At 44.5% G+C, this 25,982-nt stretch overlaps 1 protein-coding gene across 1 annotated transcript; it reads right to left on the bottom strand.

Annotated features, from left to right (window-relative positions):
- Positions 1-1,107: 1,107 nt before the first annotated feature.
- On the bottom strand, positions 1,108-23,662 carry SLC2A11 (solute carrier family 2 member 11). Its single transcript, XM_060779778.2, has 12 exons — positions 23,489-23,662; positions 21,937-22,035; positions 20,207-20,367; positions 19,926-20,050; positions 19,670-19,799; positions 14,362-14,510; positions 7,369-7,559; positions 5,762-5,872; positions 5,555-5,656; positions 5,360-5,435; positions 3,819-3,946; positions 1,108-1,964 (listed from the first exon to the last, which is right to left on the bottom strand). The coding sequence occupies exons 1-12, from the start codon at positions 23,510-23,512 to the stop codon at positions 1,740-1,742; spliced, it is 1,521 nt and encodes a 506-aa protein (XP_060635761.2). The 5' UTR covers positions 23,513-23,662; the 3' UTR covers positions 1,108-1,739.
- Positions 23,663-25,982: the final 2,320 nt, after the last annotated feature.

Below are 25,982 nucleotides of genomic sequence, written 5' to 3'. Positions count from 1 at the left end.
GGCAGAAGGATTTATTTCACAAATTATATATAAATACATCAAAGTGTGGGTTTAAAGCATCATATCCCACAAAACAAAGAGAATATTGTTATCCCAGAAATAGAACAAAATACAGATTGTCTCTTTGAGGTAGGTCTTGCAGGAAGGAAAGGCGGGGTTTCAATCATTAAATAATAATAATAAGGATTGGGTTGATTGCTTGAACTAAAAATATCAATAATTAAATAATCATATTAATAATAATAACAAGAAGAATGCTTGGATTGATTGCTTGATCTAAAAATATCAATAATAATAATAATAATAATAATAATAACAACAATAACAACAAAAAGAACGATTCGATTGATTGCTTGATCTAAAAATATCAATAAATAATAATAATAAGGATTAGATTGATTGCTTGATCTAAAAATACAAATAATTAGATAATAAGAATAAGAATAATAAGGATTGGATTGATTGCTTCATCTTAAAATAACAATTAAATAATAATAATAATAATAATAACAACAACAACAAGAACGATTGGATTGATTGCTTGATCTAAAAATATAAATAAAATAATAATAATAATAATAATAATAATAATAACAACAATAAGGATTGGATTGATTGATTGATTGATCTTAAAGTAACAATAAAAATAATAATAATAAAGATTGGATTGATTGCTTGATTTAAAATATCAATAATTAAATAATAATAATAATAATAATAATAAGGATTGGATTGGATTGATTGTTCTAAAAATATCAATAAATAAATAAATAAAAAGGATTGGATTGATTGCTTGATCTAAAATATAAATAATAATAAGGATTGGATTGATTGCTTGATCTTAAAATAACAACAACAACATTAATAATAATAATAAAAAGGATTGGATTGATTGCTTGATCTAAAAATATCAATAATTAAATAATAATAATAATAATAATAATAATAAAAAGGACTGAATTGATTGCTTGATCTAAAAATATCAATAATTAAATAATAATAATAATAATAATAATAATAAGAAGAATTGGATTGATTGCTTGATCTAAAAATATCAATTAAATAGAGAAGGGCAGCATATAAATGTTGTAAATAATAATAATAAGGTTTCCTAAGGATTGCATTGCTTTCTTCATGTCAAACTAACATGAGTTCGTCATAATAATCATAAATAGCAATAATAATAATAATAATAATAATAATAATAATATAAATACAGTTTCCTACAGATTGCATTGCTTTCTTTGGGTCATACTAGCATGATCATGTCATAAACATCATAATCAATAACAATCATAATATATTTCCCAGGGATTGGGTTGATTTCTTCTCAAAAATAAATATCTTAATAATAAGAACAATAAAGAGTAGTTTCCTTGCAATTGCATTGATTTCTTCAGCCAAACAAACACGATTTCATCATTATCAATGATGAAGATAATAATAATAAATTGATTGCAATGTTAATAATATGTCAATCCAATTACATTCAATATTCATGATTAATATGATTAATACTGATTTGGAAAGAGGCTTCCCTCTCATGCACCAGTGTGGAGATTATGGATGATGCAGTGCAATACCCTCTCTCTCCATATAGATATAGATATATGTATATATATACATTAAGGCCTTAGGAAGGGGCATGGCCCCCATTCCAGCGTCAAAAGGGTTTGTTTACATTGCTTTAAGTGCCGTGCAAAAGTGCAAAGAGCAGAAAGGGGAGGCGTCTGTCCCTCTCAAAGTGCGGTGGCCCTCTCTTCTTCCTTTTCCTCTTCCACTTCCTCTTCCTCCCTGCAGACCTCCAGGGGGGCTTGGCCTTGGGGGAAGTTGCGCTTCCTGAACTCGGCAGAAATTTCCAGGAAGGTCTTCCCTTTTGTTTCCGGGAGGAAGAGGCCCAGGAAGAGGGCGGCCGAGAGGCAGACACACAGGAAGGGCAGGTAGCAGAAGGGGCCCAGGGCGTCCTGGGAAGAGGAAGAGGAAGAGGAAGCAAGTCATTTCCTCCTCTTGTGGGAGGGGAGAGGAGAGGGAGGAAGGAAGGAAGGAAGGAAGGAGAGAAGGGAGGGAAAAAGGAATAAAGAAGTTAAGAGAGAAAGGAAGGAAGGAAGGAAGGAAGAAAAGGGAAGAAGGGAGGGAAAAAGGAATAAAGAAGTTAAGAGAGGAAGGAAGGAAGAAAAGGGAAGAAGAGAGGGAGGAGAAGAATGAAAGAAAAAAGCATAAGGAAGACTATAAGGAAGGGAGGAACAGACTAATAAGGAAAGAGGGACTGAAGGAAGGAGGGAAGGGAAGGAAGCAAAGAAGGAAGAAAGGAAGGAAGGAAGGTGGAAAGGAAGTGTAGAAGAAGGGAAAGAAAGAGGGAGGGAGAGAAGGGAGGGGTGAAAAAAGGAAGGAAGGAAGGAAGGAAGGAAGGAAGGAAGGAAGGAGAGAAGGTAGTAAAGAGGGAGTGAAGAAAGGGAGGGGAGAAGGGAGGGGAAGAAGGAAATAAAAAATATAAGGAAGATTATTAGAGAAGGGAATAAGGAAAGAAAGAGAAAGAGCAGGAAGGAGAGCGAGAAGAAAGGCAGGAGCAAAGAAAGGAAGGAAGGAAGGAAGGAAGGAAGGAAGGAAGGAAGGAAGGGGGAAAGGAAGTGTAGAAAAGAAAGAAAGAGGGAAGGAGAGAAGGGAGAGATGAAAAAAGAAGGAAGGAAGGAAGGAAGGAAGGAAGGGAGAAAGGAAGGAGAGAAGGGAGGGAAAAAGGAATAAAGAAGAGAGGAAGGAAGGAAGGAAGGAAGAAAATGGAAGAAGGGAAGGAGGAGAAGAATGAAAGAAAAAAGCATAAGGGAGGAAGACTATAAGGAAGGGAGGAATGGAGTAATAAGGAAAGAGGTACTGAAGGAAGGAGAGAAGGGAAGGCAGGCAGGCAGGCAGGCAGGCAGGAAGGAAGGAAGGAAGGAAGGAAGGAAGGAAGGGTAGAAGAAGAGAAAGAAAGAGGAAGGGAGGGATGAAATAAGAAGGAAGGAAGGAAGGAAGGAAGGGGGAGAAGGTAGTAAAGAGGGAGCGAAGAAAAGAAGGAGAGAAGGAAGGAGGAGAAGGAAAGAAAAAAGCATAAGGAAGACAATTAGAGAAGGGATGAATTAACTAAGGGAAGGGGATAAGGAAAGAAAGAGAGAGAAAAGGAAGGAGGGAGAGAAGGGAGGCAGGAACAAAGGAAAAAAGGAAGGGAGGGAGAGAAGGTAGTAAAGAGGGAGTGAAGAAAGGGCAGAGAGAAGGGAGGGGAAAAAGGAAAAGAAAAAGTATAAGGAAGATTATTAGAAAGGGATGAATGAATTAATGGAAGGGAATAAGGAAAGAAAGAGAGAGGGAGGGAAGGAAGGAAGGAAGGAAGGAAGGAAGGGAGAAGAGAATAAAGGGAGAGGAAAGATAGGAAAGAGAGATGGAAGGAAGGAGAGAAGGAAGGGAAGACTGAAGGTAGGAAAGAGGGAGGCAAGGAAGGAGAGATGGAAGGAAGAAGAAAGGAGAAGGAAAAGGAAAGATAAAACTATATGAGAGGACTTCTATAAGGAAGGGAAGAATGAACAAAGGGGAATGAAAAAGGAAAAAGAGGGACAGAAGGAAAGAGTGAAGGGAAGGAAGTAAGGAAGGAAGGGAGGAAGAAAAAGGAAGAAGGGAGAGAGGAGAGAAGATAGTAAAGAAAGGAAGGAGAGGAGGATGGGGAAGAAGGAAAGAAAGAAGCTGGACTAGAAGGAAAGGATGAATGACCTCAGGGGAGGGAACAAGGAAAGAGGGAGAGAGGAAAGGAAGGAAGGAAACGAGGGAGGAAGGGGTGGAGTTCTTCCTACCACGAGGAAAGGGAAGGCGGTGCCGACCAGGAAGAGGTTCACCCAGATGAGTGACCCCGCAACCACGTAGGCAGTCGGGCGGGAGACCTGGTCAAAGATCTCCATGGGGACGACCCCCGTGACCCCGGCTGGAGAGAGAAGAAGAGGGAGAGAGATGGGGTCAGGCTAAGTGCCCTTTGGGTGCCCCTCCCTTGACGGGTGGGGGGCTCTTTGGAGGTGGAGTTTATGCATTTCTTTATATAAATCATGTTTATTTATTTGTTTATTTAGAGCGGCTTACAAGTTATATGTATACACAATATATTATATTATTAGCATAGCACAATATTAGTATTATATATTATTCCATTGTACTCTACCATTATACTGTAATGTTATTAGTAACATGTAATATGAAATATAAATTATAATGTATTATTATTATATTGTATTACATTATAATATTATCAGTATTATATGTGTATACAATATATTACTATAAATTACTATAGTGTACTATACTACTACACTGTAATATTGTTAGTAATATTACATGAAATATTAAATATATAATTACTATACTGTATAATGATTAGTATTATATTGTATTACATTATAATATTATCAATATTATATGTGTATACAATATATTACTATGCATTACTATAGTGTACTATACCACTATCCTGTAATATTATTAGTAATATTACATGTAATATTAAATATAAAATTATTATATTGTATTATTAGTAGGATTGCATTACATTACAATATTATCAATATTATACATATTACTATATTATACTACACCACTATACTGTTACATTATTCGCAATATTACATGTAATATAAAATATATAATTATTATATTGTATTATCATTAGTATTATATTGTATTACATTATAATATTACTGTCAATATTATATGTGCATACAATATATTATAATATTAGCACAGCACAATATTAGTATTATATATTACTATATTGCAATATACTAATATACTGTAATATTATTAGTAATATTACAGGTAATATAAAATATATAATTATTATATTGTATTATTATTAGTATTAGATTGCATTACAATATTATGAATACTATATGTATTACTATATTGCACTATACTAATATACTGTAATATTATTAGTAAAATTACAGGTAATATAAAATATAAAATTATTATATTGCATTATTATTAGTATTATATTGTATTACATTATATTATTGTCAATATTATATGTGTATACAATATATTATTAGCACAGCATAATATTAGGATTATATATTACTATATTGCACTATACTAATATACTGTAATATTATTAGTAAAATTACAGGTAATATAAAATATATAATTATTATATTGCATTATTATTAGTATTATATTGTATTACATTATATTATTGTCAATATTATATGTGTATACAATATATTATGATATTAGCAAAGCACAATATTAGTATTATATATGGCTATATTGTTGATGACCCCTATGATATCTCAATCTGTTGTCCTTAAGTGACCTCTGGATGACCTCATGCCAGCCAAGGGCCGCTCACCGGGCCCGATGCCGAAGCTGAGGATGTAGGCGAAGATGCAGCTCATGCTCACGTAGGGCATCCACGCCAAGCTTTCCTGAGGAAGAAAAGGAAGCATCTTTCATATTTTCCTTGACATAAATATTCCCTTCTGCACATGCCCAGACGCTATGGGGAGCCAGGCGTGCCCACGACCCTGCTTCGTCCCCAACTGACCTGGAAGTAGAGGGCGAAGGTGAAGACCAGGGCCCAGAGGGACATCAGGCTGTAGCCACCAACCACCAGGACCCTCCGGCCGGCCCTCTCGATGACCACCGTCTGCAAGGAGGAAGGCATTACTCACCCTTTCCATTGCGTCTCTATATGGAGGCCCCATCACGAGCCCTTCCACCATAGCCTCTGGGCATGCGCAGAGTGACTCACGCAGAGCATGGCGGTCAGCAGCTCGCAGCTTCCGGTGCCGATGATGCAGTACTGGATGCTCTCCCCCGGGATCCCGGCCTCCTGGAAGACCTGCGAGGCGTAGGAGTACATCTGCGGGCGGGACACGGGCTGCCCGTCACAGCAGGGCCTTGGCAAGAGTGGCCCCAAGGGAGCTAGCTCCGCCCCCTGGAAGTGAGGCTCCTCCCCTTAAGCCTGTCATTCGCAAAACCCCGCCTCCACTGAGCCTCCTCTCCTCAATGGGTTCCGGCATCTGCAAAGAGCCAAGCCCCACCCACCCTGAACAAGGCTCCGCCCCCTCAATCTGTCACTTGCAAAATGAAGCCCCGCCCCTTTCCAAGTGAGGCTCAGTCTCTTATTCGCCTGTCACTTGCTTAGAGGGAAGCCCCGCCCCTTCCAAGTGAGGCCCCACCCCTGTAAATGCCCCACCCCTTCAACATCCGCCTGTCAATTGCATAAAGCTAAGCCCCGCCCCTTCCAAGGGGGTCTCCTCCACTCAATGGATTCTGCTATTTGCATAGAGCCAAGCTCCACCCACCTTGAGCAAGGCCCCGCCCCTCAACCTCTGCCAGTCACTTGCAAAGTGAAGCTCTGTCCCTTTAAGTAAGGCTCCGCCCCTTCTACTTCGGCCTGTCACTTGCAGAGTGAAGCCACGCCCCTCCCAAGGGAGGCCCCGCCACCTCATTCACCTGTCACTGGCATAGAGTGAAGCCCCTCCCCTCCAAGTGAGGCTCCTCCCCTTTCTCTTCTACAAGGGAGGCTCCTCCCCCAAACCTTCCTCTTGTCACTTGCATAGAGTGAAGCCCCGCCCCTCCAAGTGTGGCCCCGCCCTCTCAACCTGCACCTGTCACTCGCATAAAGCAATGCCCCACCCTTTCCAAGTGAGGCCCCGCCCCCTCATTCTACTGTCACTTGCTTAGAGTGAAGCCCCTCCTCTTCAATTGAGACTCCTCCTCTCCAAGTGACCTGAGGCACCCCCTCCTCCTCCTGTCATTTGCATAGTGAAGCCCCTCCCCTCTAAGTCCTAGGGGGTTGAGAAGGGCGGGGCAAAAATACCTGAAATAAATAAATAACAAGTGAGGCTCCTCCCCCTTTCTCTTGCTATTTGAATAGAGCTAAGCCCCATCCACCCCGAGCAAGGCCCCATCCCACATTGTCACTTGCAACGTGAAGCCCCGCCTCTTCTAAGTGAGGCCCGCCCCCTCATTCTCCCGTCACTTGCTTAGAGTGAAGTCCCACCCCTCCAAGTGTGGCTCCTCCCCTTTCTCTTCTCCACATGTGGCTCCTCCCACTAACCCTCTTTTTGTCACTTGCACAGATTGAATGCCCTCCCTTCCATGAGAGACAAGGCTCCTCCCCTCTTTCTCTCATCACTTACACAGAGCCAGGCCCCACCCTCTAACAAGGCTCCTCCTCTTTTGTCACTTACATGGAGCCAAGCCCCGTCCCCTCCAGGTGAGGCTCCTCCTCCCCAAATGACACCCCTCCCCTCCAAGTGAGGACCCTCCCCCTTTTGCTCCTGCCATCTGCATAGAGCCAAGCCCCGCCCCTCAAGGGAGGCCCAACCCCCTTTGCCACCCGCCACTCACGGAGTCGTTCCCGCAGAGCTGCATGGCGGAGGAGAGGACCACGACGGAGAGGAGCTGCCAGCGGGTGTCCCGGGCGCGGAAGAGGTCAAGGAGTGAGGGGGCCACTTTACCCCAGACGGCGGCCTCTTCTGCCAGGAGTTCCTCCACCTCCGCCTCCAGGGACCCCGATGTGCCCCTCAGTCTCCGCAGCGCTGGAGGGAAGAACGGGACAAGGGGAGGGTCAGTGGGAGGAGCCTCACTTGGAGGGGAGGGGCTTGGTTCTATGCAAAGAGAAAGAGGGGGAGGTGCCTTGATGGAGGGGTGGGGCTTCACGCTCAGCAAGTGATAGGAGAACGAGGGGGCGGGGCCTCACTTGGAGGGGAGGGGCTTCACTATACAGGTGACAGGAGGAAGTTATGGGGTAGGGTTTGGCTCCATGCAAATGACAAGAGGATAGTTAGTAGGAAGAGTCTAGGAGAAGAGAAAGAGGTGGAGCTTCACTTGGAAGGGGTGGGGCTTCACTCTAACCAAATGACAGGAGAATGAGGGGGTGGGGCCCACTTTGTGGGGGTGGGGCTTCACTCCGTAAATGAGAAGAGGAAGGTTAGTGGGAGGAGCCACATTTGAGAAGAGAAAGGGGAGGAGCCTCACTTGGAGGGGAGGGGCTTGCTTCTATGCAAAGAGAAAGAGGGGGTGGGGCTCTCTTGGAGGGGCGGGGCATCACTCTAAGGCTCCACCTCCAGGAACCCCGATGGGCCCCGCAGCCTCTGCAGCGCTGGAAGGCGGGAAGGCAGATCAGGAGGCATCATGGGGGGCCGTCATGGACAAAGGTGGGAGGACCCCCCACACACACACACACAAACACTGTTGAGACCTGTAAAGCCTCTTGTTACACTCCAGGTCAGGAAAAAGCCCTCTGACCTTTTCCTGACACACCACACAAAGAATGAAGAAACAAATCTTCTTTTATTGAAGCTTAGTAAATAGCCAGAAGAAATAAATGCTTGTAAGTCCATAAAAAATAGTAACACAAAGCAATGTCCACACAAGAAATAAAAGCAATCCAAGACAGCATTAATCCAGACAGGAATCAAACAAGATGCAAAGACAATCCAAAAGGCTAAAATACTCCACAGGAACAAGACCCCTTGAACAGGATTTCCAGGGCACATGAATTTGATTTCCAAACGATGCCTGATCTAACAGGTTTCCTCTTGAGGCAAACCTTATATTCCAACACTCAGAAATTGGTTTCGCTTTCCCCCACACTTGCCCCTTATCAGACAAAACCTTTCAGAACGACGTAAACACTGAGTTTGTGTCGATCCTGGCTAAACTCCAGCCATCTATTCTTCAACTCCCTGCCTGGCTGCTCATTAAAATTCCCAGGGGTCAGATTGTTTTCCAGACCCAAATATTGAGAGCTCACACAGAGAGGGAGTGAACCATCATTGCTAGGCCCAGCAGGAATATTCTCATGAGAAACTGCCCTTTGCACTGAGGCCTCTCTGACATTGTCTGCCTGAAAATCATTGACCAAACCGTCTTGCACCTCAGCCTCGGCACCATCATTTCCCTCATCATTTCCCACATCAGGATCCTGAAACACAAACAAAGGCTGTTTCCCAACACCTCTGAGGAGGGGGACTTTTTGGTGTGGTCTCAAGAAGTTCCCTTGGAAGATAGGAATTCTGCAGTGGGAATGGAGTTGTTTATTGTGGTGTTAGGGAAACAGAAAGCAGTTCTCATGGGAGTCTGCCGGGGGGATGGATTCGGAAAGAATGTGGGGGAGAGAGGAGCAATCCCTAGAACCCAGGGGTTCCGGTTCTGCAAGGTTCCGCAAGGATACTGTTGCACTCTAGCCCTGAGGCACTTTCTCACCCAACACCACACCAGAGGCCAGTAAGTCTATTTTAAAATCTTTATTAAAGAAAACAGAGTAAAAAAGGGGGGAAAGAGCAATTCCAACAAGATCTGTAGCACGGAAAATACAAAATAACAGTAATCCAAAAATGGCAAGGAACATAAAGTCAAGGAAACAAAGAAAGGCATGGACATAAATCCATTGACATGAAAACAGGATCTTTACTAAGGAAACACAGGCATCAGTCAACACAGGAAACTTGGGAATACTTGGACATGAACTTCAGAGCAGAAAAAGAAGACCCATCTTCTATAGCAATGTTGTCTCTTCTGAGGGGCCTGAAGCCAAACCCTTTAATTTAAGCCCTCTGAGATACCCATGAAATCTTGTCTGACACACCTGGCTTTCAAAGTCTTATCTCCGATCCGCTGGGAATACCTAGTTGGCCTGGTTTTCACTCTCTGTGTTCTCATGTCTAATCTCCTCTCTCTGGAAACCTCCTTATCTGGTTGGTTCTTCAAGGAACCTGAACTTTCACTTTCCACGGAGCGAGCACAGAAATCCAAAACATCAGCCTGAATCTGCTGGCAATCCTCTTTGACCTCTCTGATCAGACATTTTGAAATCCATCATCCCACTCATCTTCTGAACCAGGGGTCCTCAAACTTTTTAAACAGAGGGCCAGGTCACAGTCCCTCAAACTGTTGGAGGGCCAGATTATAATTTGAAAAGAGCATGAATGAATTCCTATGCACACTGCACATATCTTATTTGTAGTGCAAAAGATATTTAAAAACAATACAATAATTTATTTATTTATTTATTTATTGGTATGCTTGTATACCGCGATATCTCAGCCCGTGCGGCGACTCATCGCGGTTTACAACATGTTAAAATATACAATGTTAAAATATACAATTCACTAAGCATAGAAAACTAAAATTTTGAGAATACATACAAAAAACATACGCAGTATTGGGCCACCAATACAGATCGGGACATCTCATAGTTAAAATCATCATCCAATTCGTTGTCTTGATTGCTAATCCATGGTCAGATAAAACATCACAATAAAGGTCAATTGAAGACTTGCTCAAACATCCAGGTTTTTAATTTTTTCCTAAATGCCATTAGCGAGGTGGCTGATCTTAGTTCAGTAGGGAGGGCATTCCAAAGCCGGGGGGCCACCGCAGAAAAGGCCCTATCTCTCGTTCCCACGAGCCGCACCTGTGAAGCAGGTGGGATAGAGAGAAGGGCTTCTCCTGAAGATCTAAGGGTCCTGGTGGGCTGATAGGCCGAGATACGTTCAGATAGGTATGTAGGGCCAGAACCGTTTAGGGCTTTAAAGGTCAAAACCAGCACTTTGAATTGGGCTCGGTAGCTAATCGGTAGCCAGTGAAGCTGGTACAGCAGAGGAGTTGTGTGCTCCCTGCGCCCAGCTCCTGTTAATACCATGGCTGCCGCCCGTTGGACTAGTTGGAGCTTCCGGGCCGTCTTCAAAGGCAGCCCCACGTAGAGAGCGTTGCAGTAGTCAAGACGGGATGTAACCAGAGCGTGGACTACCGTGGCCAAGTCAGGCTTCTCAAGGTACGGTCGCAGTTGGCGCACGAGTCTTAACTGTGCGAATGCTCCCCTGGTCACCGCCGAAACCTGGGGCTCCAGGCTCAGCGATGAGTCCAGGATCACACCCAAACTGCGAACCTGTGTCTTCAGGGGGAGTGCGACCCCGTCTAACACAGGCTGTAACCCTATACCCTGTTCGGCCTTGCGACTGACCAGGAGCACCTCTGTCTTGTCTGGATTCAATTTCAATTTGTTCGCCCCCATCCAGACCGTCACAGCGGCTAAGCACCGGTTCAGGACTTCGACAGCCTCCTTAGTAGCAGATGGAAAGGAGTGACAGAGTTGGACATCATCTGCGTACAGATGACACCGCACCCCGAAACTCCGGATGATCTCGCCCAGCGGCTTCATGTAGATGTTAAACAACATGGGGGACAGTATTGAACCCTGAGGAACCCCACAAGACAAAGGTTGTGGGGTAGAGCAGGAGTCCCCCAGTGACACCTTCTGAGACCGACCCTCGAGGAATGACCGGAGCCACTGCAGAGCAGTACCTCCGAGACCCATTCCCGCGAGGCGTCCCAGAAGGATACCGTGGTCGACGGTATCGAAGGCCGCTGAGAGGTCGAGTAGCACCAACAGGGACACACTCCCCCTGTCGAGCTCCCGACGGAGATCATCCACTAAGGCGACCAAGGCTGTCTCGGTACCATGTCCCGGCCTAAAGCCAGACTGTGCCGGATCTAGATAATCCGTGTCTACCAAGAATGCCTGGAGTTGTGAGGCCACCACACGTTCCATGACTTTGCCCAAAAAGGGAAGATTGGAAACAGGCCGATAGTTTACCAATTGAGTGGGGTCCAGTGATGGCTTCTTCAACAGCGGTTTTATCACAGCTTGCTTTAAGCTGGCTGGAAAAATGCCTTCCCGAAGGGAGGCATTAACCACCACCTTAACCCACTCGGCCAATCCCCCTCTGGCCTCCTTTAGAAGCCAGGATGGGCAGGGGTCTAGGATGCATGTGGTAGCTCTCATTCCTCCAAGCACCTTGTCCACATCCTCAGTTTGAACCAATTGAAATGAATCCATCAAAATCGGACAAGCAGATGCTCGTGTTACATCCTCAGAGACTGCCGTTAATGCGGCGTCCAGTCCAGAGCGGATCGAAGCGACTTTGTCTGTAAAGAACCGAGCAAAAGCTTCACAGCGAGCAGCCGAGTCATCAGGGCACCCATCCTGAGTGGTGGGTTTTAAAAGGCCTCTGACAACTCGGAACAGTTCAGCCGGACGGTTCTTTGCAGACGCAATAGTGGCCGCGAAGAAAGTTTTCTTAGCGGCTCTTATTGCCGTGGCATATGACCTTAAAAAGGCCACAAACCGTGTTCGGTTTGACTCGCTCGGATCCGAACGCCACACGCTCTCTAGTTCCCTCTTCTTTCGCTTCAGCACCGCCAGATCCTCAGTAAACCAAGGGGCCGGTTTAGATCGGCTACTTGAGAGGGGACGTTCTGGAGCGATCGTGTCTATTGCCCTGGTCATCTCCCCATTCCAGAGAGCGACCAGGGCATCAACAGGATCACCAACCGCGGTGGCGGGAAAATCCCCAAGAGCCGTCAGGAATCCTTCCGGATCCATAAGCCTCCTGGGGCGGACCAATTTAATAGGTCCTCCACCTCTGCGGAGGTTAGGGGGCGCAGTGAGTCTAAAGCTGACCAGGAAGTGGTCGGTCCATGGCAACGGAGAGATGGATAACTCCTCAACACCGCCACCTTCCTCCCATCCCTGGCAGAAAACCAAGTCCAATGTATGTCCAGCACTGTGGGTGGGGCCAGTTACTTGTTGGGACAGACCCATGGTCGCCATGGTAGACATGAAGTCCTGAGCCGCTCCCGTTAGGGCAGCCTCAGCATGGACATTGAAGTCCCCCAGCACAAGCAGCCGCTGGGACTCCAACGCCAGGTCCGAGACTACCCCCGCTAGCTCAGGTAGGGAGACTGTAGTGCAGCGAGGTGGACGGTACACTAACAGAATCCCTAATCTGTCCCGGTCACCCACCCTCAGGTGGACGCATTCAAAATTTGTTGACTGCGGGATGGGGGTCCTGGTCAGAGGAATAGAATCTCTATAGACTACTGCAACCCCTCCTCCCCGCCCTCCGGATCTCGGTTGATGCTGCACAGAGAACCCGGGTGGACAAAGCTGGGTCAGATTTACACCTCCAGCTTCGTCCAGCCAGGTCTCCGTGATGCACGCCAGATCTGCCCGCTCATCCAAGATTAAATCCTGGATGACAGTTGTTTTGCCGTTGACAGATCTGGCGTTCAACAGCACCACTTTCAATCCCAAGGGACCGCCATCCTGGTTACACCTACTTACCGTATCAGGAGACCGATTTGGGATTACTAAAGTTGTTCCACGTTCCCTAGGCCGAATTAAAGGTCTCCTTTTCCCGTATCTCCCCTTCCCCACCACGACTTCTATGGGGGCTCCTCGGTTAACGGAAGCCTCTCCCTCCTCCATGACGCTTTTGGTGCTTATATTAATAAACCAGGGATCGTTATGGTTTACATACCATGTTATAATTGCACTTTGCCATAGCTTATCCTTCCAAGTGTTCTTCAATCCCATTAAACTGTATTCAAAATCCCTTGCACAATTCCATTTAATCTTACCCACATATACAATTAGCAGCCAAGTCAACAGCTGCCAAAGAGCAGATGGAAGCATGGGTGGTCAAAGTTACACACAATTAGAGCAGGGATTACGCTGTTAAATTACGGATGGTGTTTTAACACAATGCAATAGAACAACAATATAAATGCGATGGCTTAATAACCCAAGGTGTTAACTAAAATGCGTCATGGAGGTCTGCCTCAATACTAGTTATACAATCAAGGTTAAAGTGCTATAGTTGGCTAGATGCACCAAAAGGTCGTTTAAAGTGCTAATGGCATAAAGTGCAAGATCAACAATTAGTAAAGTGCACAAGGTAACCAACTGGTCATGGAATTAAATTAATTAGCAAATAGCAATAACAAAGGATGGTCCACACAGTCAGAGGTCAACACAGATAGAATTTAAAAGCGATGGTCAACACAGTCTATCTAAGATTCTATCTGAAATTAGAGCAACGAGATGCCCAAATGCCAAAATACTGGGGCCAAAAGATGAAGAAAAATTTAAACAAATATAAACTTATTAGTATTTTAGTGGGAAGTGTGGGCCTGCTTTTGGCTGATGAGATAGGATTGTTGTTATTGTTGTGTGCTTTCAAGTCATTTCAGACTTAGGTTGAACCTGAGCGAGGGCCGGGTCAATGACCTTGGAGGGTCGTACCCGGCCCCCGGGCCATAGTTTGAGGACCCCTGTTCTGAACCTTCAGAAAAATCCTCTGACGCTTGCTGAACTGCAAAGCATAGTGAAGAAGAGACAACTATGTTTTCCTCAGAGACTGAGGGATAAACAAGGATGGTAATCAGTACTACTGGACTCTGTTGTGGTGCTGGGTGAAAAGTTACCTCAAGGCTAGAGTGCATAACATGTGAGCAGCTGTACGCGCGCACACACATACACACACTTGGACTCACCCTCCAGGCAGGCCTTGGGGTCCTTCTGGTCGATGAGGAGGAAGCGGGGGCTCTCAGGGGCCCAGGGCAGGAGGGCCAGCTGCAGGACTGCCGGGACAGCGTTGCTGGACAGCAGGAAGGGCCAGGCCCCCTCCGACCCCAGGATCTCCCTGCAAAGGAAGCAAGCAAGCAAAGAAAGGAAGTAAGCCCCCCTCCATTTACGCCTCTTCAGGCTCTTTGCCCCTCTGACTCCTTGACGAGAATACTTTTCAATCAAAGGTTCTTTCGACTGCAATTTCAGCACGAGAGAGTATATCAGAGCAACTTTTGCACAAAGAACAACCTCAAATATACAGATTCTATATAACTACATTGGATACCCCTGCTCTCGACCCCGCCTTTATCTCAAGTGAGGCTGGCGGGGACGAGGAGCAGGGCCTTCTTGGTGGTGGCCCCTCACCTATGGAACTCACTCCCTGGGGAGATCAGATCAGCGACCTCCCTTCTGTTGTTCAGGAAAAAACTAAAGACCTGGATTTGGGACCAAGCTTTTGGAGATTCTGGCAGCTAAAACAAGGACCCATTGATGAGCAGGAATTGTTGGAACGAATGGACATCTCAGAACTCGGAATCACTGTGCATGAAATTGTCTTACTATATTATGTAGTGATGTGTTTTAATTTTGTTAAATGTTTATACTGTTTTATATTTGCTGTATATTTTGACAGGCATCGAATTTGTGCCTTTGTTTTGTAAGCCGCCCTGAGTCCCCCCTCGGGGGTGAGAAGGGCGGGGTAGAAGTAACTGCAATAAATAAATAAATAAATAAATAAATAAATAAATACACAAACAAGCAAAGGGGATTTTACCACATCTACTTCGCATTCACACTTACACATATATAAACATTCATTCACCATCATGCAAACATCACCACTCTTCCTCCATCTCGGCCAGGTTGCTTCCCTGCAGATCTCCCACTTTCCCAGTACTTCCAATTCTTTTCCAAGATGCACTCCTTCCCTTCCAACCCAAGAAGGAGGCAGGCGGCCAGACTAGTGCTTTCCATGCAGATCTCTCACAATGCAAATACACCATCTCTCTCTACTTTCCATGGAGCAGAACATGGTGAGTAACCAGACTCCTCCAGTCTGCCACAATTTTGGAATATTAAAAGGTCTCTTATCTATATAAATAAAAATGTAATGTGCGTTTGTGGGATTAACAGAACTCAAAAACCACTGGGGGAATTGACACCAAATTTGGACACAAGACACCTAACAGTCCAATGTATGTCCTTCACTTTAAAAAATTGAGTTTGTCATTTGGGAGTTGTAGTTGCTGGGATTTATAGTTCACCTACAATCAAAGAGAATTTTGAACTCCACCAATGATGGAATTGAACCAATCTTGGCAGACAGGACTCCCATGACCAATAGAAAACACTAGAAGGTTTGGGTGGGCATTGACCTTGAGTTTGGGAGTTGTAGTTCACCTACATCCAGAGAGCACTGTGGACTCAAACAATGATGGATCTGGACCAAACTTGGCACAGATATTCCATACGCCCAAATATGAATACAGATGGAGTTTGGGGGAAATAGACCTTGACATTTGGGAGTTGTAGTTATCGGGATTTATAGTTCACCTACTATCAAAGAGCACGCTGAACCCCACAAACGATAGAATTGGGGCAAACTTTCCACAAAGAACCCACATGACCAACAGAAAATACTTAAGGCCATCCAAGTCCCTTCTCCAGGGAAAGAAAACATAATCAAAGCCCTCCTGACAAAGAGCCATCCAGCCATAGATATAGATACATAAATATGATTCACACACACAGAGATATAGTATCATAGATTTGAAAGGGACCCCTAAGAAAGAATAATGATATGTTGCCTGTTCCAGAGTAGGCAAACCAGACAATCTCAACGTCAACACTGACAAAGAAACAGCAAGAAATACTGTTTACCCACAAGCAAAAAGAAATTACATATATTAGAAAACAACATTTTCTCATTACTTTATTTTCCAGATCATCAGACTGGGCCACAGCAACACCTGGCAGGGGACAGCTAGTATAGCAATATTCCTTGCTGATGTTCCAATTGTCTGAATGACAAGTGTGTTTCCAGCTAAAACATCCTGGCTCCTCATCAGTTCCCGGACAGATGTTGACTTTGCTTCCTTACGTGGTAATTGGCTTTCCTTCTGGGCTGGAGTGAAGAGAAGGGAGGCCAGGGGACAGCAACATCTTGTCTCCTGAAAAAGCCATCGGTTGGGGACCCCTCCCCCCAGCACCAACTATCACTCTGGGCCAGAGAGAAGGGAGGGAAGGGGACAGTTCCACCTTGTCTCCTGTGCTATTCTAATAATGTAATATATAATATAATATTTATAATATTTATAATTATAATATTTATAATTATAATATAATTTATATATATTTTTATTATTTATATAATAATATTTATAATATTATAATGTAATGCAATATAATAATAATAATATGATATTATAGTTATATATTTATATTACATGTAGTATTACTAATAATATTACAGTATAATTAATATAGTACAATATAGCAATATTTAAAACTGATATTGTACAATGCTAATAATATATTGCATGTATATATACCTTGTAAGCTGCTCTGAGTCCCCTTCGGGGTGAGAAGGGCGGCATAGAAATGTCGTAAATAAATAAATAAATAATATTAATAATAATAACAATAATAATTGTGTCTCCTGCACTGGGCTAGTAATATAATATAATATAATATAATATATATAATATTGATAATGTTATAATGTAATGCAATATAATAGCACTACTAATGATATTGTAATTATATGTTTATATTACATGTAATATTACTAATAATATTACAGCATAATTGATATAGTACAAATAGCAATATTTAAAACTGATATTGTACTATGCTAATAATCTATTGTATGTATATATATCTTGTAAGCCTCTCTGAGTCCCCTTTGGGGTGAGAAGGGCGGCATATAAATGTTGTAAATAAATAAAAAAATAAAAGTAATAATAATAACAATAATACCTCACTACCTCTGAGGATGCTTGCCATAGATGCAGGCGAAACGTCAGGAGAAATGCCTCTAGAACATGGCCCTATAGCCCGAAAAAACCCACAAGAACCTAATATAATTGTGTCTCCTGCACTGGGCTAAAAATATAATATAATATAATATTTTGTATATACATATAATATTGATAATGTTATAATGTAATGCAATATAGTACTACTACTACTACTAATAATAATAATAATAATAATAGCAATAATAATAATATGATATTATAATTATATATTTATATTACATGTAGTATGACTAATAATATTACAGTATAACTGATACAGTACAATATAGCAATATTTAAAACTGATATTGTACAATGCTAATAACATATTGTATGTATATACCTTGTAAGCCGCTCTGAGTCCCCTTCAGGGTGAGAAGGGCAGCATATAAATGTCGTAACTAAATAAATAAAAGTAATATAATAACAATAATAATTGTGTCTCCTGCACTGGGCTAATAATATAATATAATATAATATATTTTATATACATATAATATTGATAATGTTATAATGTAATGCAATATAATACTACTACTACTACTACTACTAATAATAATAATAATATGATACTATAATTATATATTTATATTACATGTAATATTACTAAGAATATGACAGTATAATTGATATAGTACAATATAGCAATATTTAAAACTGATATTGTACCATGCTAATAATATATTGTATGTATATACACCTTGTAAGCCTCTCTGAATCCCCTTCGGGGTGAGAAGGGCGGCCTAGAAATGTTGTAAATAAATAAAGAAATAAATAAATAAAGTAAGGAGCCTTACTTTAACTTTACTTTTCTTAACTCAAAAGAGCGGTAATGTAAACATTACTAAAGAGTTAATCATTTGTCTCTAGTCATCAACGTCAGCAGTTCAGCCACTTTTAATTACTGTTCATGAATTCAGTACTTTGGGAAGTCTGACTTGGCCACGGTGGTACACGCTCTGGTCACATCCTGCCTTGACTACTGCAACGCTCTCTACGTGGGGCTGCCCTTGACGGCCCGGAAGCTTCAGCTAGTCCAGCGCGTGGCAGCCATGTTACTAACAGGAGCGGGACGCAGGGAGCACACAACGCCCTTGTTGTTCCAGCTCCACTGGCTGCCGATCTGCTACCGGGCCCAATTTAAGGTGCTGGTGTTATCCTACAAAGCCCTAAACAGTTCCGGCCCAAAATACCTTTCGTACCGCATCTTGGCCTATGAGCCCACGAGGGCCTTGAGATCGTCTGGGGAGGCCCTTCTCTCGATCCCGCCTGCCTCACAGGCACGTCTGGCGGGGACGAGAGAGAGGGCCTTCTCGGTGGTGGCCCCCCGGTTGTGGAACGCCCTCCCTGTTGACATCAGACAGGCGCCCTCCCTTATGTCTTTCCGTAAGAGCCTAAAAACATGGCTATTTGAGAAGGCATTTAACTGAGTGCTACAATAATTGGTTAATGACGACCGGAACGGAATATGGATTACGAGATTGGTTATGATTCTACGATGAGACGGAGCGGATTGCTTAGTGTAATTATATTATTGTGGTATTAGTGATGTGTTGATATTTTGTTATGGCTTTATTGTAAATTGTCTTTTTTATATGTTGTACACCGCCGTGAGTCGCCCTAGGGCTGAGAATGGCGGTCAACAAATGCAGCAAATAAATAAATAAATAAATAGTTTTCCTAACCTCAGTATTCCTTCGGATGGCATGTTTAGGCGATATATCTAGACCCTAACCATACTCCTAGGAGCTCCTGGTGGCGCAAAGGGTTAAACCAGATATAGGCAAACTTGGGCTTTCTCTCGAGATGTTTTGGACTTCAACTCCCACCATTCCTAATTTCTTTTCCCCCTCAACTGCTTAAGCTGTTAGGAATTGTGGGAGTTGAAGTTTGCCCATGGCTGGGTTAAACCTTTGTGCCGGCAAGACTGCTGTCCGAAAGATCGGTGGTTTGAATCCGGGGAGCGGGGTGAGCTCCCATCCGTTAGCTCCAACTTCTCATGTGGAGACATAAGAGAAGCCTCCCACAGGATGGTAACACATCCGGGCGTCCCCTGGGCAATGTCCTTGCAGACAGTCAATTCTCTCACACCAGGAGCAACTTGCAGTTTCTCAAGCCGCTCCTGACACACCCACACACAAAACATAATCTTTTCATTCAATTCCATTCAAACCATAATCTCATATTTATCCCCTGACCCTTTGACCGTCCTCACCTGAGCCCCACCACTTGGCCCAAGACCAGGCCAAGGGCCGTGAAAGCGGCACCGGTCAAGGAGACGCAGCCACGGAGGTCGCGGGGGGCACTCTCCCCCAAGTACATGGGCTGGACATTCAACCCCACCCCTGCAGAGAGTGGAATTGATCAACAACAACAACAACAACAAATAATAATAATAATAATAATAATAATAATAATAATAATGGTAGATAATAATAATAATAATAATATCACTGATATAATAACAATACCAGAGTTGATTCCAGCCAGGAAGCGTGCCAGGAAGACCATCTCAATGGACTTTGCTGACCTGCTGCTGACCACCAACACGGCCGAGAGGAGGACAAAGGCGTTGTTGAGGAGCAGAGATTTCTTCCTGTTTGATTTTGGTAGGAATTGTGGGAGTTGGAGTCCAAAACATCTGGAGGGAGGGCTGAAGTTGGCCCTAGAAGAAAGGCCATCTTTGCCAACACCCTCAGACCCCTCCCGACAGATGCCTGTCCATCCCTCCCTCCCTCCGGCACAGGCTCACCGTCCTGCCTTGAGGGCCAGGGGTCCGGCCAGCAGCGCCCCCGCCAGGCCCCCCAGCGGGAAGAGGGAGACCACCAGCGACCAGCACAGCTTCGTCCCAAAGACCCCCAGCGGGGACCCCCAGTGTGCCAACCAGGAGGTGTTCGCAAAGGCCTGGAGGGGCTGCAAGGGGGGAAGTGGCAAAAGACATGGCAAAGTCAGAGAGAGATCCATACAGGAACGCCTTCATCCAATAAACATACCTGCTGTGCTACAGGTTAATTTAAACACCATTCAGATACATTTCAGGTAAGAGAGAAAGCCCTTGAACAGAGCAGAGCTATCATAATAGGAATTATAATAGGAATAGGAACAACCCCAGGCTATCATGTGCTTTTCACCTGAAGAACAGACAAGCATCCCGAACTCTGCAGATGATTTCCTGGGAAGGAATCCCACGGGAGCATTGCAGCACGCCCAAATACCTGGGAGTCACTCTGGACCGTGCTCTGACCTACAAGAAGCACTGCCTGAACATCAAGCAAAAAGTGGGTGCTACAAACAATATCATACGAAAGCTGACGGGCACAACCTGGGGATCACAACCAGACACAGTGAAGACATCTGCCCTTGCGCTGCGCTACTCTGCTGCTGAGTACGCATGCCCAGTGTGGAACACATCTCACCACCCTAAAACAGTGGATGTGGCTCTTAATGAGACATGCCGCATTATCACGGGGTGTCTGCACCCTACGCCACTGCAGAAATGACACTGCTTAGCCGGTATTGCACCAGCTGACATCCGCCGGGAAGTAGCAGCCAATAGTGAATGGACCAAGGCAGGGACATCTCCAGCCCACCCCCTGTTTGGGTATCTGCCAGCATGTCAACAACTTAAATCTAGAAATAGTTTTCTAAGATCTACAGAGACACTCGCTGGAACACCTCAGCAAGCGAGAGTCCAAAAGTGGCAGGCTGAAACCCAGAACCTCAATCCATGGCTGATACCCAATGAGAGACTCCCCCCTGGGCACACAGAAGATGGGGCGACTTGTAAGGTGCTGAATAGACTGCGCTCTGGCACCACAAGATGCAGAGCCAACCTTCAGAAATGGGTCCACAAAGTGGAATCCACGACATGTGAGTGCGGAGAAGAGCAAACCACTGACCACCTGCTGCAATGCACCCTGAGCGCTGCCACATGCACAAGGGAGGACCTCCTTGCAGCAACACCAGAAGCACTCAAGTGGCCAGATACTGGTCAAAAGACATTTAATCAACTACCAAACTCACAAATTTTGTATTTTGTCTGTTTGTTTTGTTCTGTTAGAAATGTAATGCAATTGACTGGTTGCCCTGACACGACAAATAAATACTCCCCCATTTCACAACCAGAAAAGTCAGAAATATAAAAAATGTAATAGATAATAAATATAAAATATAAATAAATATAATACATATAAAATTTATATATATAGAGAGAGAGAGAGAGAGAGAAATCAATAATTATTTTAAAATATTTTTGGGAGAGACCCCTAAAGGCCATTCAGTCCAACCCATGCACCATTCGATCCCCCCCAACAGATGGCCTTCCAGCCTCTACTTAACAACCTCCAATGAAAGAGAAACCAAGACCTTTCCTTCCTTTCCTTGCACTCCCTACATCCCTTCCCTTTCTTCTCTCCCCTTTCTCCTTCTTTCTCTTCTTCCTTCTTGCTTTAATTCCTTTCTCTCCTTCCACTCTTTCTTTACCTCCGTCGGAGCGTTGATGATGGTGAGGTTGTATCCGTATTGGAAGGATCCCCCGATTCCGGCCGCAACAACAGTGAGGATCAGGACCCGGCCCTGAAACTAAGGAAGGAAAGAAGGAAAAAAGGAAGGAAATAAACAAATAAGGAAAGAAAGACGGAGGGACGGAAGGAGATTATGGAGAAAAAAGAAGAAGGAAAACGAAGGGGAAGTGAAATTTGAAGGTGGAGAGGATAGAAAGGAAGGGAGTAGAAAGAAATAGAAAAGAGATGGGAGAGGAAAAAGGAGCAAGGAAAGAAGAATGGAGCAGGAGGGAGGAAGAAGAGAAGGAAGGAAAGTGGAGGAAGGAAAGAAGGAAGATGATTAAGAAATTGAAAGAGGAAGAAGGAACAGAAGGAGGAAAAGGAAAAGGAAGGGAAGAAGGGTATGCTATTTATATTCATTATATATATGTGTGCGTGTGTGTGTGTGTATATGTATATATATAATATTCAAGCAAATATATATAAAGAGAGAAAGCACTCATAGATGTGTGTGTATGTATGTCTATGTGTGTGTGTGTATATATATGTATATGTATATGTATATGTGTGTATGTATATATATATGTGTGTGTGTGTGTGTGTATATATATATAAAAGCTGCCTTGAGTCCCCTCAGGAGGAGGCGGAATATAAAGTAAATAAATAAGTAATCAGTAATAATAATAATACTATATGTGGAAGAGGTGTGGTATAAAGTAAATATATAAGTTGCCTTGAGTCCCCTCAGGAAGAGGTGGAATATAAAGTAAACAAATAAGTAATCAGTAATAATAATAATAATAATAATAATAAGTGGAGGAGGTGGGGTATAAATAATTAATTAATAATAATAAGATAGACAGATAGACAGTAAATAAATAATAAAATAAATACAATAAATAAATAAAATAATAAAATAAATACAGTAAATAAATAATAATATAAATAAATAAATACAGCAAATAAATAATAAAATAAATACAGTAAATAAATAAATGAAATAATAAAATAAATACAATAAATAAATGAAATAATAAAATTAATACAGTAAATAAATAATAATATAAATACAGTAAGTAAATAAAATGAAATAATAAAATAAATACAGTAAATAAATAATAAAATAAATAAATAGAGGGAAGAGGTGGGGTATTAAATATATATATATATAGAGAGAGAGAGAGAGAGACAGTGCTTTCTTGTTATTTCAATGCACTGCATTGATGGGAGAAATAAAATATTTATATTTTATTTATATATTATTATTATATTATAATTTAACTGCCTTTAATTATTGGTTTATGTTGTGCTCTAATTAATAATTAATTGTATTCTGTAGCATAAATGAAGATCAATGCCTCGTCCAGGTAGAGAGCCAACCTGGGCCCTCCCTCCTGGTGTTTTGGACTACAACTCCCACAATTCCTAAGAGCCGGTAGGCTGTTAGGAATTGTGGGAGTTGTAGTCCAAAACACCAGGAGGGAGGGCCCAGGTTGGCTCTATGGCTGCAACAAGCGATAGAGTATATTTACCATCTTCTGGAGGAGGGAAACCATGGCCTGGCTGCCTTTCTTCCTTCCTTCCCTCCTGGTTAATTCCTCATCCTTTAATGGCAGAATCCTGAGGGAATTTCTCTCCTGAGTGAGCCATTACCTTCTCTGACTGTATGCAAATGAGGACAGCGCTGGTTGGCTGGCGGCTCCTGTGCCGGCTTCGGCCCCCTAGTGGTGACGTCCCGCTCCCACGTTTCCTGAGGCCACGCCCCCTTGAGGCTTCACCGTGATACACACGTATGCAAATGACGCCAGTGCTGATTGGCTGGCCGGATTCGGGCCGCTCGCTGCTCGTAGGCCACGCCCTCTCCGCCCGCGATTGGTCGGGAAGGGAAGGAGGTGGCGTGCCCGTCCTTCCAAGCGAGGCTCCTCCCCTCAATCCACTTGCAAATGTAGAATGAAGCTCCGCCCCTTCAAGAGAGGCTCCTCCCCTCCGTTGCATAAACAAGGACACGCCTCCAAGCGAGGCTCCTCCCCTCAAGGGCATACAGCAAAACCACGCCCTCCAAGCGAGGCTTCTCCCCTTCATTGGGCGAGAGAAGCCACGCCCCTCCAAGATAGGCTCCCCCCCTCGAGAATAAAACCACGCCCCCAAGCGAGGCTCCGCCCCTCAATCCACTTGCAAACAGAATGAAGCTCCGCCCCTTCAAGCAATGGCTCCTCCCCTTCATTGCATAAACAAGTACATGTCCTCCAAGAGAGAGCAATAAAGCCACGCCCCTCCACGATAGGCCCCTCCCCTTGAGAACAAGGCCACGCCCCTCCAAGGAAGCTCCTCCCTTCAAACCACTTGCAGTTGTAGAATGGAGCTCCGTGCCTTCAAGCGAGGCTCCTCCCCCATTGCATAAACAAGTTCTCGCCCTCCAAGAGAGGCAGAGAAGCCACGCCCCTCCAAGATAGGCTCCTCCCCTCAAGAACAAGGCCACGCCCCAGCAACTCTCCCCTCAATTGAGTAGAGCAAAGCCACTCCCCTCCAAGCTAAGCTCCTCCCCTTCATTGGGGGAGAGATACCACGCCCCTTCAAGATAGGCTCCTCCCCTTGAGAACAAGGCCACGCCCCCAAGCAACACCCCTCCCCCTAAGCGAGGCTCCTCCCCTCAATTGAGTAGAGCAAAGCCACGCCCCTCCAAGCGAGGATCCTCCCCTCAACCACTTGCAATTGTAGAATGAAGTCCCGCCCCAAGTGTGGCTCCTCCCCTCAATCCACTTGCCATTGTAGACCGAAGCCACGCCCCTCTAAGAGAGGCTCCGCCCCTCAATCCACTTGCAAATGTAGAATGAAACTCCTCCCCAAAATTGCATAAACGAGCGCACGCCCTCCAAGAGAGGCAGAGAAGCCACGCCCCTGCAAGATAGGCTCCTCCCCTCGGAAACAAGGCCACGCCCCCAAGCAACGCCTGTCCTCAATCCACTTGCAATTGTAGACCAAAGCCCTACCCCAAAATTGAGGCTCCTCCCCTCATTTACATAAAACTAAGCCACACACCACAATCCAGGCTCCTCCCCTGAATCCACTTGCAGATATAGAATGAAGCTCCGCCCCTTCAAGAGAGGCTCCTCCCCTCCATTGCATAAACAAGGACACGCCTCCAAGCGAGGCTCCTCCCCTCAAGTGCATACAGCAAAGCCACTCCCCTCCAAGCGAAGCTCCTCATCTTTATTGGGCGAGAGACGCCACGCCCCTCCAAGATAGTCTCCTCCCTTTGAGAACATGGCTACGCCTCCACATGAGGCTCCGCCCCTCAATCCACTTGCCATAGACCGAAGCCACACCCCTCGAAAACAAAACCACGCCCCCAAGAGAGGCTCCGCCCCTCAATCCACTTGCCATTGTAGACCGAAGCCACACCCCTCTAAGTGAGGCTCCTCCCCTCAATCCACTTGCAATTGTAGAATGGAACTCCGCCCCTTCAAGTGAGGCTCCTCCCTCCATTGCATAAACAAGGACACGCCCTCAAGAGAGGCAGAGAAGCCACGCCTCTCCAAGATAGGCTCCTCCCCTTCATTGGGAGAGAGACACCACGCCCCTCCAAGGTAGGCCCCTCCCCTCGAGAACAAGGCCACGCCCCCAAACAACTCCCCTCCCCTCAATCCACTTGCAATTGTAGAGCAAAGCCCCGCCCCTCCAATCGAGGCTCCTCCCCTCAATCCACTTGCAATTGTAGAACGAAGCCCCGCCCCAAAATTGAGGCTCCTCCCCTCCATGGCTTTTCAATGAATGGAGGGAAGCCTCACCGCGAAAGCAAGGCTCCTCCCCTCAACTGTATAGAACAAAGCCTAAAGACCCGCTCCCAAGCGAGGCTCCTCCCCTCAATCCTCTTGCAATTGTAGAACAAAGCCCCGCCCTTCCGAGCGAAGCTCCTCCCCTCTGTTGCCTTTCAATCGTAGAGCGAAGCCCCGCCCCCTAGGGAGGCTCCTCCCCCTCAAGGTCCCAATCCCTCATTCCAGGGGAATAAAGAGCCCGGCAAGTGAG

Source organism: Anolis sagrei, chromosome 6 (genome assembly GCF_037176765.1).
Source record: "Anolis sagrei isolate rAnoSag1 chromosome 6, rAnoSag1.mat, whole genome shotgun sequence".
Lineage (NCBI taxonomy): Eukaryota > Metazoa > Chordata > Lepidosauria > Squamata > Dactyloidae > Anolis > Anolis sagrei.
The sequence above is the reverse complement of the archived record's forward strand: the minus strand, read 5'-3'. Positions and strand labels throughout refer to the sequence as shown.